The sequence below is a fragment of the Ischnura elegans genome, chromosome 10, assembly GCF_921293095.1.
Source record: "Ischnura elegans chromosome 10, ioIscEleg1.1, whole genome shotgun sequence".
Classification (NCBI taxonomy): domain Eukaryota; kingdom Metazoa; phylum Arthropoda; class Insecta; order Odonata; family Coenagrionidae; genus Ischnura; species Ischnura elegans.
Genome location: NC_060255.1, coordinates 104,558,800 through 104,575,772, shown reverse-complemented (window position 1 = coordinate 104,575,772; position 16,973 = coordinate 104,558,800). Strand labels below are relative to the sequence as shown.

The 16,973-nt window shown below is 41.3% G+C and overlaps 1 protein-coding gene across 1 annotated transcript in view; it reads right to left on the bottom strand.

Annotated features, from left to right (window-relative positions):
• LOC124166600 overlaps positions 1-16,973 on the bottom strand; it is a 102,397-nt gene that overhangs the window by 21,395 nt on the left and 64,029 nt on the right. The window contains exons 2-3 of the mRNA XM_046544192.1: positions 14,127-14,555; positions 3,194-3,489 (exon numbers count right to left, since the gene is read on the bottom strand). Of these exons, the coding sequence (XP_046400148.1) occupies positions 3,194-3,489; positions 14,127-14,555 (725 nt within the window). The remainder of the gene's footprint in view (positions 1-3,193; positions 3,490-14,126; positions 14,556-16,973) is intronic.

Sequence of the window (16,973 nt, the reverse complement as noted above, 5' to 3'; positions counted from 1 at the left end):
CTCACACATCTCTGCATAAGTTTGGGGTGAGCTCTACCTTCACATCTCCAAAGCATCCTTCGAGTTGAATCACAAAGTGAGTAAGTTTATCACAAAGTAAGACATACAGGCCGGAAAGATAGGCTACGGAAGGATGGAGAAAAGCTAAACTCAGCACATTCGACATGAAGACGCCACTTTTTAAATATTCTCTTTTTCTTATAAAATGTCAGAATATTATGTGTAACCATTATTTTAAATTGTATGCTCTATTTACTTATGCGCAATACTTCGTTTTATTCAACCGATATGTATTGCTATATATATATTTTTTTTATTTTTTTTTTATATCACGAGATGTGGGTCAAATGTAAATATTATTTATTTTTTCAAACTTTGCCTACGTTTCGGACATTATATTTGTCCATCCTCAGGGCTATAAAAATGATAATGTATGATACAAAATTAGTTAAATGCAGGCAATTTTACAGTTGTTATACATTAAAATACATGGAAATACATATTCAAAATTTACCTTTAAGTCTGATGTTGTTTTTATTTATTTACAATTTGGTTGCTTGGATTTCTTTCTTTGTTGGTTATGTCATTTATTAAATTATGATAAATTTTGCTAAGGAAAGTAATGTCTGTTCTTTTATTGCAGCTTTTTTTATTTCTGGATATGTGGTACATTTCTTTGAATAATCTTTTTGATAAAACTGGTTCTGTATCTAAAATTTTGGCCTCTTCGAAACGAAATGAGTGACTGTTTGTAATTGCATGATCTGCTAATGCACAAATTTGAATTTTGGTCTTAATTGATGCTTTATGTTGTGAGATCCTATTTTTTAAATATTGACGTGTTTGGCCTATATAATTTTTATCACAGTCTTTACATGGAATTGAATAAATGATATTGCTTCTAAGCTGCATAGGGGTATTTGACTTAAGTTTAGAATATATGAGTTTATGTTGGGTTTTATAGTTTTTATGTGCTATTTTAAAATTTGTTTTTTTGAATACTTTGGTAATTTGTTCTGATAATCCATTTATATAAATCATTCCTCGATATTGGTCTGTATTTGTGTTTGATATATTTGTTGTAGTTATTGTATTGTGAGTCTGTGAAATTCCCACCACCCTCTAAAGCACAAAATAAATACGGCCATGGCACTCAAATTTAGAGCACTCAGTTTAAGTGATAAGATCTTCCATAAAAAAAATTTGAAAATAATTGGTAATATTTTAGAAAAAAACCACTTTCCAAAAAAATTAATCAATAACATACTCTACTCAAATAAAAAATCATCTTCACAGACTCACAATACAATAACTACAACAAATATATCAAACACAAATACAGACCAATATCGAGGAATGATTTATATAAATGGATTATCAGAACAAATTACCAAAGTCCAAAAAACAACATCAGACTTAAAGGTAAATTTTGAATATGTATTTCCATGTATTTTAATGTATAACAACTGTAAAATTGCCTGCATTTAACTAATTTTGTATCATACATTATCATTTTTATAGCCCTGAGGATGGACAAATATAATGTCCGAAACGTAGGCAAAGTTTGAAAAAATAAATAATATTTACATTTGACCCACATCTCGTGATATAAAAAAAAAATATATATATATAATATATATATATATATATATAATAAGGGGTCGTGAAGTATAAAGTTTGAATTGCATTAGAGGGCTATATGCCCGTAATTAAGTTTTAGTCTAATATTCGCGAGTTTAAACGTAAAATATAATTGGAGGAAGAGGCCGGAACCCCACTCCCCTTCCCATGAAAACAAGATCCATAGATTATACTCGCCTTCACAGCTTAATTACCCGCGCCATCGAGCATCGAGACTGAAGGCAGAATGCCGAACATAACACAACCGAACATGATAAATTAACGATTGTTTAGGCTTCATCCCAGACAGCACAATCGCTTTTATCCATATTGTAAATCTCTTGTGCAGTTACAAATTGTATTAATGCTTGTAAAACCATTATATTAACTTTGCATTCCAAACAAATCAATTGCAATGCAGAACAAAAATAAATGCGAAATCCAATTTTTAAAACCATTATATTTGCATAGTAAAACAATAGAAATACGATCGTACTTATGTTTCCAACAAGTAGTGCGCCACTTTTACCGTGAGTTAGATCAGCTAGTTCTTGTGCAAACTTAAGTAGGGGTTAGAGCTTTCTTTCAATTCTTCTTTTCCGACTCTAGGCGAACAAGAAGTGGGATTGGCGGCTCACCGGTCTCTCTCTCCACACCGAAAGGAAATCGTGAAGTAACTTCATGAAAGTTTCATTGATGCCTCTGCGTGCACATGTTTTAGACCAAACCAAGATACATACGCAGAAAAATTACCCCAGAGGAGATTTACTTCGCGTCAATTAATGGGAAAATTAATAGTTTAACGATGTTAATTCCAGGTCCATAGTTTACAATTGCCCATTAATGGGTGACCGTTAATTATGGCACTGGATGTAACACACGATGAGTCTTGTATTTGCAACTGTAATACAGTTACATTTACCATTTGTACTACATTTGTAATTCAGCTTTATATAACAATCGTAATACAATTATTTCCGAGGGCATTCGACACTGCATTACAAATGTAATACCATTGTAATTCAACAAACTCCGTTTTGACAAACCTTTGTAATATGATTACATTAAAAATGCATTAGGTGCCACATTTGTGTTGACTGGGATTATGGGAATTATTTCCTTCTCCAGGGTCATTGAGACATTTATAAAGGGGTATATACCTACCGGGTTGTTAAGTTATCGCAAATTCGACTTCCAAAAGGCAGATTGTGAAGTGATGACATGGGAAGCCAGGCATTTCGGGTGGTACGCATGTTTATTACACTCGAAATTAGGATGTGGATCATTCCCTACGCGAGACTACTGTTACATATTATTCTTAATTGTAATAATCATCATTTTTTAACATCGGAATTAGCTTCGGAAAAGTGATTTCATCTCCATAAGTGTTTGTCCCCTAAATCCTCCTGACTTTTCGCAAAATTTTAAACTTAAGGGCTCGGGCATCAGTGGTTAATGTTATCCAATCTTGACAAAAAACAGACCCTGATAGTACCATTGGACAAATTTTCTGCACAACGCAAACTTGATCCCGCAAAAAAACGTTTTTTGGCACACCCTAATATGTACTCACCTCAATGATCTGCTTCAGGTCTCGTACATAAACAGCCTCCGTCTCGGCTATCTCCATGACGACGCGGTCCATGTAGCTGAGATTGGGATCGCAGTAGCGAGGCCTCGGGCCCGTCGGCAGCGTTGGCGCAGAAATGTGACTGCAGCTGGTCGGCGCAGAAGAGGAGGAACCTGCGCTGACAGACTTGGCGCAGCCCGCCTGTGCGAACAACCCGCGCCGACCGGCCTGTTGGCGAAGGTGGCAGGGCGGTAGTGTGCCCCCCCGCGGCGAGGAAGTGCGGCCCGCCCCCACTGCGGCTAAGACAGAAGAGAGACAAGGTGGAGTGGATTATAGCGGCCATTTTGGAGAACGAAAAAAATGGCCGCTTCACCACAACATTCATCACAATCACTAAAAAGATTGACATCTAGTTTTTCTGACGGTTATATCTCCACCTCATTACAGTAAACAGATAGTCAAATTCCCATATTGCTGAGGAATTAAAGTCAAACATATGTAGAAATAAAATAGCGCGTTTCCGTTGGAAATAATGATCATTTGATGCAATACGACTAAACACACACCTTATTTTTTTCATAAAAAATTAACCCCGAAGTGGGATACCCCAAACATATTTCTACACAACCTAAAAATCCAGAGAGTTTTGATGTGAAGGACGATTTCTGTCCACCTTATATGGGGTCCCTGGATCCGCACGACCGCGCAGGCGCACCACGTGGCTGACAGAAGATGATCCACTTGGCGCGGAGAAAAACTGTCTGCGCAGTCGAAAGGGTTCCACCGTGGAGAGTGAGATATTATTCCAATATGGACTGTTGCTCACAGAGGTCAAGACATTCCCTCGCTGCTGCTGAGCCGACAAGTGACAATATGGACGCGACGCGCACACCTGTCCAACCGCTGCAGGCGCTCACACAACAATACAGGATTCTCCAGCCAGCCACTTCAGATGTGTTATCACCGTTGTCACCCACCGTGCTTTTAAGGAGGTTTACGAAAGTCGCCACAAGCGTCACTGACGGCAGAGCGATCCAAATTTCACGGCGAATCAAAATATAATAAGTGCTGTGAGCCGAAATCTACAATCAAGATTACATATTCAATCGAAATCATGATTTTAAAGAGCTAATCGTTTCGAGTGAAAACACCTTTTGAAAATAATGAGAATAAATAGATCGCTCAGCACGCAGCGGAAATTATTGAAAACCGATTGATACGCGTCCTATGGGACAATATAAATCAAGCATCAGAGGGACGAACTGAGGCCTCCTGTATTGCTTGACCGTTGGCATGAACGCCAACAAATGAAGTGCATGACGCGATAATCAAATACAAATCAGAGCTGCCCTAGAAAAAGAAAGGACTCTTTCATAATGTCGCGGAATGCACACAATGGCGAATATCGAATTTCGCAACAATTATGAAGGAGCTACGCACCAGCTATAATTCCAACAGGTATAACGTAACAGGCATTCGGTACGTGCGACTGCCAATGAAATCAAAGAGAAGGCTTCAGGTGTCAATATTCACGGAGGAAGAACTAGCCCGTAGCGATTTGCTGACGACGCGACTTAACAGTCATAGCCGAGACTGAGAAGGATTTGAAGAAAACTGTGATAACAAATGGAGAGGGAAATTTCTACGCGATTCCTGTGATTCCAAACTAAGTTATTAATAGTCTTTATTTTTTTAGTAAAATAATTCTGCCAGTTAAGGTAGGTATACACGGAGTGTTTTGAGAGTTAGCTCCGCTCCTCTGCCAATAAATTTATAATAGTAAAAGTAAAATAATTTTCTGTTAGGATTGCTGCCTACTTGCTATCCTAACTCGCTATCCACATACTTAGAGCTCATACTTAAAAACTACTCGTAGTTCGCAGAATTGTTCGTTCTGAACTTCAGTCATAGGCCATTGCAGTTTATAATTGGTGTACATACGTCATAGTGTTAAATTCGCTATCTTTTTTCCGAGCATTTAAGGTAGACATATTTTGAAGAAGGCATTAGAAGATATCCGCCATGGCATAATTCCTAAAGATAAGGATAGTGTGATGATACTTGTTTGTCCTCATGTTTGAGCTAAATTTTATAGAATATTTGAAGGTTTATTGAACCTCATCCATTTGGGGTTACCGGTATGTAAAGGTAATTTTCTATCATGTTGTGGTCAGCTATTTATATCATATACACATCATTTTGCTAAAAATGCATACTTTTAGGACTGGATATCACCCTGGAAAACAAAGCAATCGCCCGGGAAAACTTCGAAATCTCAGGCTACTAAATATTAGAATTGCTGAACAGTGGACACCCTGAATTCTCTTCCTTCCTCTCCCTCGTTTACCCAACATTCCACCCACTAACACTGTTTTTCAATATACCCTTCCTAAGAACTCGCTCCATCCATACCTTCTGTCTCCTCCGCATCTCATCTAAAAGCTGCCTCTCCTCACCCACCATGTGAAGCACTTCGTCGTTCCACCTCCTTCCATTACACCTTCTCCAGCACCTTTTATTCCTTTTGACATGGCGAAGTCCGCAATTTTATTTTACTGGTCTGCTCGATTAATTCTTTCCTAACTACGTTCCTGAGTTTCTCAAATTAAAGTAAATCGACAGCTTGGAATATCTTTGTGCACCTTAGTCTCCTCCACACATACACACATCGCGAACACTCCCAGTGTCTTCCCATCCCCCGTCCTCAGTGTCCACGTTTCCGCACCCCAAACCGCTATTCTCCAAATCATACTCTCCGCTAGACTTTAATTTATACTCCAACATAACCATACTGTCACTAGATCTTTCCTAACCTTAAATAAAAAAAATTATTAAACGATAATTTTTGTTTTCATAAAATCCTACGAAGTCGAGCCCAGATTAACGTGCTTAAGGCCGGTTTTAAAGAAAACTCTACAATTAATCATTCCTCCGGAGCACTTGGCGAGTAATTTCAGTGTCAACAACAGCGCGGATATTAATTATCCAGCTGAAACCGGCGCGAAAAGTAACGTGAAAACTATAGAACACACATTTTTGTGTCGTTTCTTTTTTTTATGCGCCCTACAACTCTTCTTTGTTTGATCGAACCGTGAATCGTGGACGACATTACAGTATGAAGAATAATGCGGATATTATATAGGATAGAGAAGTTAACTCCGGAAAAGACATTGATGTAGCTAATAAAATATTAAACTCCATTTCAATATCGTATGCGTCGCTGTTTGATGTTATAGTTCTGCCGAAGAATGATAGATGGCTTCCTGTCCGCTTAATTTGTTTCTATGTACCCATTTGAAGATGTGAAGCTAATCCAGTTGTTAATACAAATTTATATTAATTGCTAATTTTTTCTATCAACTGGCCATTTAACTAAAAAATAAGCATTTTGTTTAAATGTTACGCGAGATTTGGAGTAAGATGGGGTTGATGGGGTGAGGCCGAATCTCGCGATATGTCACCAAGGGGAGGGATACGGGAGAGAAATCGCCTTAATTGATCGAGGATCGATCTCCCTCCCCGATTATGGGATTCTTCGCCTTCTTATTAGTAAGTGCCTTTCACCTCTTCCTTTCGACTTTATTTTGCCTCCGCCACCAGGAAGCGCACTGGATCTATTGAGACACTAGTGAGTTCATTGCGCAGTCAGTGATTCAACCCGAGGATGATTTGGATGGGTGAGGGCAGAGCTCACCCCGAACCCCGACGTTAAACTGTTTTTTACGCTACCTCAAAATGTTGTTCAATATCTTAGTGGGTGTGACTTTCAAACATTCAGGGTCATTGGGGACCAGACCCTTTTCCAGGGCCACCTCGCACTCCGTATGTTGGTGGTGTCCGATGGCTTCTCACTGGTTGGATCTAAGGTTTCCATGTGAGTCTCTACTTTCGGGCATTCCTCCGCGTTGAGTTGTCCATAATAGGTGACGACAGTATTGGCAGGTGGGTACAGAAGGGTGGTTTCCTATTATTTTTTTAATTGCCTAAATCGAAAGACTACCACTCATGGAGAACACATTTCACGCTTTTAGATTTTTAAATGACGAATTCTTTTTTGCGATTAAATGAAAAGCGAACATTTACAAGCGCGCGAAAACGCGGCGGCTAAGTATGAATGCTGGGAAAAGCCCGTGTGAAGTCATTCTGGTTTCGGCTTCCGCCGTGTGAGGCCACTTTGGTGCGAGACTATGACCGCTGATACGACGCAGGCTGCTAGCAGGTAGCAGAGTACCCTGCTAGCAGGTAGTGCTTGACTAAAAATAAGGATTATTAATACCCTATCAAACGAAGGAAACTTACCGAGCATAAGCAGTTTTAATAGGTGATTATTGAGAGATGTTTCCCTGAGCTCTGTGCCTCATGCATGCATTGGTAATCTCAGACGATGCAAAAATCTATTCAATTGAGGTTACAATTCAATTTCCTCCAGCCATACTGCTGGCGTCTTCAGGTCAGAAGTGGCGACGCATAAATTTGGACATCTCATTCAGAGCGGAGGAAGCCGTGATTCGTTTTGCTTCTCACTGGATTTGAACCCGGGACCCTTCGACCGGCACTCCACCCTCAACCACGCTCCCCAACTGAGGAGAGTTGAAATAGTCGCGATACATTCGATGGATATTTTGCGCAATCATCAGGATCACGCAGCCACAAATTTGGCATGCGAGTTATGATATTTTGTTGTCATTTCGCACGCATTGGAAAACCAAACATATCATTGAAACAGCTACATATGTATTTCGTTTGCACTGCACTGGAAGTTAATTTCATCGCTAATTAAAGGCAGACAGCATGAAATGTAACCTTAAAAATTAACATTTTCAGAGGTGTTCTAAAATTGTTCGAATCTGTGATGTTCCTTTTGATTGCCCCATCGTCGTTTCCGCACATTCGAGTTTTCCTCTTGAGGCTCATTATTATCGTATTTATCATTGATTATGCAATTCAGTCATTAAACTGTTTTTTACGCTACGTAAAAATCTTGTTCAATATCTTTGTGTGTGCAAGTATTTTGTATGTGAAATTGTGCAAGTAAAAGTGAAGTCTCTGGTAAATGATCAGTAAATTCTGTTGCTCGCAGGGGTATTGCCCAGAGTTAAAATTATCATACATTATTACATTATACACTAGCAGGCCACCAGGTGTTGCTCGGGGAGGATATTTACCAGTAGATGATAACCCTGACCCCCTCCCTCAATCTATCCCACGGTCGACTCAAAATTGAAATCAGATGGTGAGCAGAGGACGCTGACATGAGCAGTAAATAATCGAAAAAAAAGATTGCCGAGTGCTACACCGCGTAAGAGATCAGCTTATACACTCTCCACAACACTAATCGCTGTGCGTCTCCGCACGTGCGTCAAATTGAAAACGCCTGGTGCACGCATACCCCGAATTAAGGTGTGCACAGAGAGGATCGACAGCCAACGGTTTTCCCTTTGAGCGTGTCAAGAGGTGTGCCTACCCGGCAGGATGACCAACCACACAAGTTGTATGATAAGACGCAACAATTGTTAATGAGAAAACGACGCTAAGGACGCGTCAGATGAAACCGAAACTAGCTCTACGGGCTTCGGCAGCTTGAGATGCACCTGTTTAATAACTTTGGCAGCAATGCGTGCCGGCGTATGGAAATGCATAGCCGACAGACCAGAACAGACACCCTTTATTATACATACGAGGGTTAATCCAAAAGTAAGGTCCGATTCGCTGTAATTATTTCAATGTGGAGCCAAGGGCAAAACACGCATGCGCACCGTCTCCCGGCATGCCTTGCGCGTCAAGCGCCGCCATAAGCGTTGACACTATTGCTGCGTGCTTTTCATAGCGCCAGTTCACAATGTTTAAAGGCCGTTTTACACGGTACACGGAATTGCGCAATCTGACGTACGTGCGAAGGCGCAATCAAAATTTCGTTGTATAAAGCGGTGAATTGTTAGAATACATGCGAGAATGCGTGGATGCGAGACGGCAAAATAGCCCCTGTTCTAATTTCGTTCATGCATTCGCGCAATTTCACGCCATTTTAGAAATTAATGCAGCTCTAACCTGCGCAATTCCGTGCCCCGTGTAAAACGGCCTTAAGGCAATCGATCGGCTCGCCGATTGCGAAGTAAGGGGCAGTGATACGGTTTTTGTCTGCAAGAAACATTCCCAGCGGCAGAAATTGACCTGCAGATTACTGAAGTTTATGGTCCTAACATAATGAGTGAAGTAAAGTTGGTGCGAGTTGGTGCGAGATTTGTTGTTCCATGACAATGCCAGACCCCATACTGCGGATGAGAACAGGTGGACCACACACCGTATAGTCCCGACTTGGCGCCAAATGATTGCCACTTATTCCGCTACACGAAGGAGTTTCTTGGCGGCAAGCGCTTCGACGCAGATGATGAAGAGAAAGGAGCAGTTTAAGACAAATTATCTTCGCAGGCGGACGATTTCTACAACTTTGGCATTCAAAAGCTTGTTGATAGATGCATAAAATGTTTAAATAAGTGTAGAAATTATGTAGAAAAATAGAAAAACGTGTGAGGAATGTAAATAAAACAATTGTTTTGGAAAGGACATGGACTTATGAATTTTTTGTTTCCTAACCTATGACCATGGACCTGTGAATTTTTTGTTTTGGAATAACCCTCGTTGTCGTGGCATGGGTGCCTCTGGTAGCAAAAGGGTGGTTTCCTATTATTTTTTAATTGCCTAAATCGAAAGACTACTACTCATGGAGAACACATTTCACGCTTTTAGATTTTTAAATGACGAATTCTTTTTTGCGATTAAATGAAAAGCGAACATTTACAAGCGCGCGAAAACGCGGCGGCTAAGTATGAATGCTGGGAAAAGCCCGTGTGAAGTCATTCTGGTTTCGGATTCCGCCGTGTGAGGCCACTTTGGTGCGAGACTATGAGCGCTGATACGACGCAGAATGCTAGCAGGTAGCAGAGTACCCTGCTAGCAGGTAGTGCTTGACTAAAAATAAGGATTATTAATACCCTATCAAACGAAGGAAACTTACCGAGCATAGGCAGTTTTAATAGGTGATTATTGAGAGATGTTTCCCTGAGCTCTGTGCCTCATGCATGCATTGGTAATCTCAGACGATGCAAAAATCTATTCAATTGAGGTTACAATTCAAATGAGGTTAAAATTGACCGTTAACATTCGTCTAAACTTGGATTTCTAAAACCAAATAATTTGTATAATATGAATACACTAATGGTGGTAAACGAATCGAAATCAATGCATTTCGTTTTCTTTGATGAAGGAAACTACCCTATTGGCAGCAGATATATCGAGACGTCGCCACGAGGGGAACATTTTGCCCCACTGCCGCTGCCCCTTCTCCCACTGACTACGCGACTATCACGCCACTCTACTTCGACGTGCAAACACAGGTAAATGAGTGACTGTTTTTCGATTAATGCCGCAGGGAATCGAACCGTATCCCCACATCGAGATACATCCGCTCATTGCAGGAGAGCCTTCTTGAGAACCGTTTCGAATGGACAAGTGATGAAAATTCGCACCAGACAATGAATGGGTGCTCATCAGTGGAGTTTTCCGGTTCGGAGCACATGGAGGCTACTTGATGCTCCGATTCCCCAAAATACCACACTTCTTGAAATTGCTTAATTATGATTTCTTCCAGTTGGTCAGATATCCCAACTGCAGTTGTCTACACATCAAGGAGAAATCCCATACAGGACTCGGAATCCTGCATCGCATCGCATTTTTCCGTAACTGTGGTTAGCAGTTCCTGATTTTCAGCATTTGCTGGTAATCGGTTTTTGTTTACGGCGGTTATGTGTTTAAATGGTTATTTGTGTTTTATTGTGAGTGCTCTTCTCGGTCTGTGGTATTTGAAATGGGGGTTTTCTTGATATGTTGGTGTTATTAGCGTGTTTTGGGTTTTCTGTAGGGAGTCTTCAAAGGCTTTTGCGGCGTCGTGTAGGAGCTGTGGTATTGTTTTAATGTGTAGGTTGTTGTGCATGTATGTGTTGCGGACGTACCAGGGTGCGCCTGTGATGTTTTTTAAAGCCCGATTTTGGAGGACTTCCAGTTTCCGTAAATGAGTTTGTGCGATTGAACCCCAGGCGGGGTAACCGTATGTTATTAATGGTCTGATCATGGCGGTATATAGGACTTTTTTAGTATGAAGTGCTAAATGTGGACTTTTTAGTAATGGATGTATGGCTGCAGCTGCACCATTTGCTTTTCTAACGGTTGCCATGGTGTTTGCATGCCAAGTCAATTTCTCATCTAGGGTCACTCCCAGGAACTTCACCGTTGGACTGCGGCTGATTCTAGTTTTGCCGTAGTAGATAGGTGTGGAGAGTGATTTCTTCTTTTTTCTAGCAAATTGTATAACCTGGCTTTTCTTTGGGTTGAGGAACTTGGAATCCTGCAATTCCACGTCCTGTATTAATGGCATAAATAATGGAGACGAGCGAATAAAAAGACCCGGAATATCCGCTTTTATTGGAGCCATGGTTCCCACCCAAACTGAAATATAAAATTCACGGTTTTTCCAGGTTTTTCACGATGTAGATGTCGTCAAATTCACGGTCTACAGAAAAACCATTTTAGGCAGAGACATTGATCGCGTAACGATCATCGGCCGCACGTCAACTAAACATTTAAGAAACGCGACAGACGCCGCGAATGCAAACGCAGCAATGAAAGTGCTCTCTCTCTCTCCTGACGTCGCTGGAAAAATTCAGCTCCGGCTAAAGGTTGTCAGCGGGAAAATGGATGGACCAGGGTGCCAGGGAAATCAAGAAGTGTCTGAATTTTCGCCAGGGTTAATGAACACTTTGGTTACCAGTCTTCTGGCTTTGGTACAGGGTTGAGGTCAATGCGTCGTCACGGCACACGGACCAATAGTTGCGCTTCGAATATGCGCGTACAGATAAATGAATGCGTGGACAGTATGACTGACTTTGAAACATGATCGACACATCAATTTTTCTTTCGCTCTTTCAATCACAGTTCTAAAAGCAAGTTCGAGAGATTTTTTAAGGTTATATGACGAAATTCACAGCTTTTTCCAGGTTTTTTCACGGTAGACTAAATTCACGGTTGAGAGGGAACCCTGGGAGTACACACATAGATTTAAGTAATATTTGGAGTAAATCGCCGTGATCTTTCGCCGGAAGCTTTAGTCTTTTAATTAAAACTAGACATTGACTTGAGTCCCACCTCCTATTAGTTTCGTCAACATGACATTAACAAGAATCCACGAACTGGAATGAAAGTAACTATTTTAGGGTTTACACATATCAGAATACTTATCCATATTATGGAACTTCGATCTATCTGGAACTTTATCCCAAGATCAGACGCGGATGGGTCCCATTAAGCTTGAAAATTCCAAACTCTAGACCACGATTCCGTAACAGAAAAAATCATGGGCACCATCAATAATCCCAGATATTGATAACATCTCATTTTAGCAGTATTTTAATCCAACTTGCAGCATCATAAATTAAAATTCCTTGTCAATTGAATGTTAGAAGACAGAAAATGTGAAAAGCAGGAAGCATTGATAAAATCTGGACCAAGCTGTGAAGAGGCAAGGGTAATGGGAGAAGTGAGACAAGGATACGCACTGCCCCCCATAAAATTCCCCGTTGAGTAAGCCGTCGCAGAAATCAAAGAGGGGGTTTCATGACTTGATATCCACGGGGTACGAATCGGAATTATTCGATTTGCTGAGGACCAAGGGCGTACCGAGGATCATAACTGGGGGCGGGGGGTAAGCCATGGGATTTATGATATTATTTCCTTGAAAAAATAGTTTTATTTTAGTTACATATCTCATACTATTATAAATCATTTTTCGTGGGTTTGAAGAAAATTTGTTGAATACTTCCGTTTCAATTCAGTACTGATTTTGCTTAAAGACTTTTGCGATTTTTGCTTCTAGGGGGGGCCAGCTGCCCCCCCTGCCCCTCGCTGGGTATGCCCATGCTGAGGACATCACAGCCGAGACAGAGAAAGACTCGAAGAAGGCACAGATTAATAATGATAAAACGATGGCTCGTTATGACCTGAAAATCAAAGAATAGGAAAAGACCAATGTAAAGCGGAAGATCACGACGTGACAGAGATTTGTTACCCAGAATGCAAAGTAAGCAGAGACGAACGAAGCCAGGAATAAACAGTCAGAAGGATGGCACAGGCGAAGAGAGCGTTCTACGAAAAGGACAATCTACTCACAGCTGAGAATGCGGGGACAGCTAAGCAAGGAAACAATTTTTCAGATGCCGCATACGGATCATATTTCTTTATGAAGGTATGGACGATGACAGCAGCAGAGAAGTCAAAAGAGTGGAAGCATTCTAAATGTGGTGCTACCGAAGAATGATGAAGATAAAATGGATCGTCCGAGTAAGTACTGAGGAAGTGCTACGTAAAGTTAGAAATAAGAGAAGTCTCCTAAAAACCCGAAGAAGAAGATGGGACAACCTAGTTGGCCACATAATGAGACATGATAAAGACAATCGTTGAAGGACAGGAGGAGGGGAAGAAAGGCAAATGACGGCCCCGAATTAATGAGTTGCATAGGACACGTTGCACATACATGACGACGTATCTAATGGAAGTTGAATCTCCTTCATATAAAAAATGAGAGTATTTTCACTTCTAAGACAGATATATCTGAACTACTTGTAATTTCTGTTGCACAGTTAAGTGGTCTATAAGATTAAGTCATGATTATTTTATTTGGGTGGAAATTTTACACATTTTCGATTGAAAAATACTCAAGTTAAATTTTTCCCAGTATAATAACGCTGGGCTAAGCCGTGGTCACTGAATTCACTCCAGCCAATTCATTCACCTTGACGTCGATGGACGAGTCGTCCGTCGAAACGTTGGTGATACACGGCGATTTAGATTGCTTTTCCGCCAGTGGTACGAATGGAAGTTGACTCACCAGGAGGTGCCGTGTCGTCTCCGAGGGACTCGACGCTGGCCAGGTAGGCGCTGGACTTGGGCCGACGCCCCCGACGCCCCTCCGCGCCCACCGACCCGGCGACGTCGCACGACGAAGACGAAGCGGACGAGGAGGAAGTGGAGGAGGAGGCGGAGGAGGAGGAGGCGACGGACAGCGGCCTCCTCACGCCCTCTACATCCCCCCCACGCTCCTCTTCCTCTTCCTCGTCCTCCTCCTCCTGCTGCTGCTGCTGGTGCTGCTGCTGTTGGTGGTGGTGGTGGTGTTGGTGGCGCTGCTGCTCGCCGCATGAAGGGGGGATGAGCGGGTGGTGCGGAGGTGGTGGTGCGGCGGCGGAAGAAGTGCGTTGGGCGACCATCGCGTCGTACATTCCGAGCAGGGAGGGCACGAGGTCAGTGGCAGAAGAACCGCCTGCGGAGGAAAATAAACAAAAGACAATCAACACACACGGTGCAGCAAAACGATAGCGCAACACTCAGGCCAGATATCCAGGCTTGGCGAATTGATTCGTTTAGCAGGGTGTCAAGCAGTCCCAGACGTAAGCATCTCTGGACAAATATTTGTCAAGGGGTAGTAACAACTGGCCATACGAACAATTACCAATTTGTTATAATGTTGCTGAGAGTAACGTATTGAGGTGTTAGAAACTTATTTACAGACGTAAGTTACCCCAATTATATTAAGTTCAATAAACCTCTCCACATAATCCATACAGCTTCAGCTCCCATATAACCATGTACGGGGGAATAAACATCAAAGACAGTATTTTTTATTTGATTTGTTTATATTCATCACCCCGAAAATAGCACTATTTGGCCTCTACACCGGGGGCTAACACAAAAATATATGGACCATCACAAGCATCCAAACCCTGGATAGTGGTAACCTACCCAGGCGGGACTCGAACCCGCGACTTTCAGTTCGGCCGGTGAGGAGTGTACCCTGCCGCCACCGATGGCAGCACTATCAAATCAATCGTCAAATAATCCTGATATTTACCATAAATTTCATGGCGGACATTCTTTAGCACCTACTCTGAAAGATGTCCGTCTAAGACGTTCCCAATGCGGCAGTGAATTATTATGAAGTTTTGAAATCCCTGAGCTGCACCACAATGACCGAGAAATGAAATCCGGAACACAGATAATCCAACTATTTAGTTTTCAAATAGGAGCTGCAAGCATGTGAAATTTTAAAGCATATCAAGTTACCAATTTAACTCAATTCACTGTGAAGCTGATATCACAATAGGGTGGTTTCCTATTATTTTTTTATTGCCTTAATCGGAAGATTATTATTATTACTCCTAGAGTGTGCATTTCACGCTCTTAGATTTTCGAATGACGATTTCTATTTTTCGCGATTAAACGAAAAGTGAAAAATTTCAAGCGCGCGAAAACGCGACGGCTAAGTAGGAATGATGGGAAAAGTTCGTGTGACGTATTTCTGGTTCCTGTCGCAAGTGAGGTGACCTTGGGGCGAGGCTTGAGCGCTGATGCGACGCAGGCTGCTAGCAGGTAGCTGAGTACCATGCTAGCAGGTAGCGCTTCGCTTAAATAAGGATTATTAATACCTTAATAAACGAAGGAAACTTTCCGACCATAGGCAGTTTTAATAGGTGAGATGATTTGAGAGATGTTTCCCTGAGCTCTGCACCTCAGGCATGCATTGGTAATCTCAGACAATGTAAAACTATTATCTACTCGTATAGAAACTAGGTCCCTGTGACGTCACGTGGAGTGGAATCGCATGGGCGCCAATCTGGCCTTTTTCAAATGCGATTAAAATTGACCGTAGACATTCGTCTAAACTGGGATTTCTAAAACCAAATAATTTGTATATTATGAATACACTAATGGTGGGTAGGAATCGCAATCAATGCGTTTCGTTATCTTTGATAAATTACCCTATTCATCAACAATCAAGAGTGGAAGCATTAGAAATGTGTTGCAACACAAGAACAATGAATACAAAATGCATCAGCCAAAGCAGGATGCTTCAGGAGGAATCTTCAGTACTTCAGGAGGAGCTAGGGGATACAATTTGAAGAAATTTCTTTTGTTCTAAAAACAAGGGGTCGCAAATCCTTATTTACTGAGATATAGCAACGCAAACATTTCTTTGGATGCACTTTGCAGTCACCATGGAAACGGTTTTTCTCAGATATCCAGCCTTTTCGACATTTTATTTAAAACTCTGTACCTATTCTAAAGAACATTAAATAATTAAGGGCGAACGAAAATGTGCTATTATAATTGTCTGAAACACTTAACCTTAAAACGGGTGAGATGGCGCGATCGTGTTGTTTATACTCGCCCAAAGCTAGCGTTAAATTATGCTCAAAGATAAAGCGAGGAACATGCGTTAAAATACATATAATTTGTTATAAAATTAATATGTGTTATAAAATGAAATTGGGAGCAGACTAGAACACAATATACATGTATTTGTGGGGGCCCTTCCTTATATTCGCTCCTTACAGAAAATAAACTCTAAAACATTTGTTCACAACTTGACAAGCGACAAGCAACTCGCCCATCGTCTTTAGGGATTCAGGAATCCAGTGCCATCTCGTCCATGCCTCGCAGTATACGCGCAAATATCCGTGGTTGAGATCGGTTGTCCTCTCAGCATCTCGTGAATGCAAATAGCCATCCATTCTGCTGTCAGTCAGCTGTTTATCTCCGTATATATCTCCATTTTTGTCATAATTTTTCAATCCCATGAATTTTCATGTCTGATTACATCATGTGCATAATTTTTGGTTTGTGCTATATTAGCTTCTGCAAATCATTGGACAAATAAAATCGTGGGACTGACGTTGGAAGT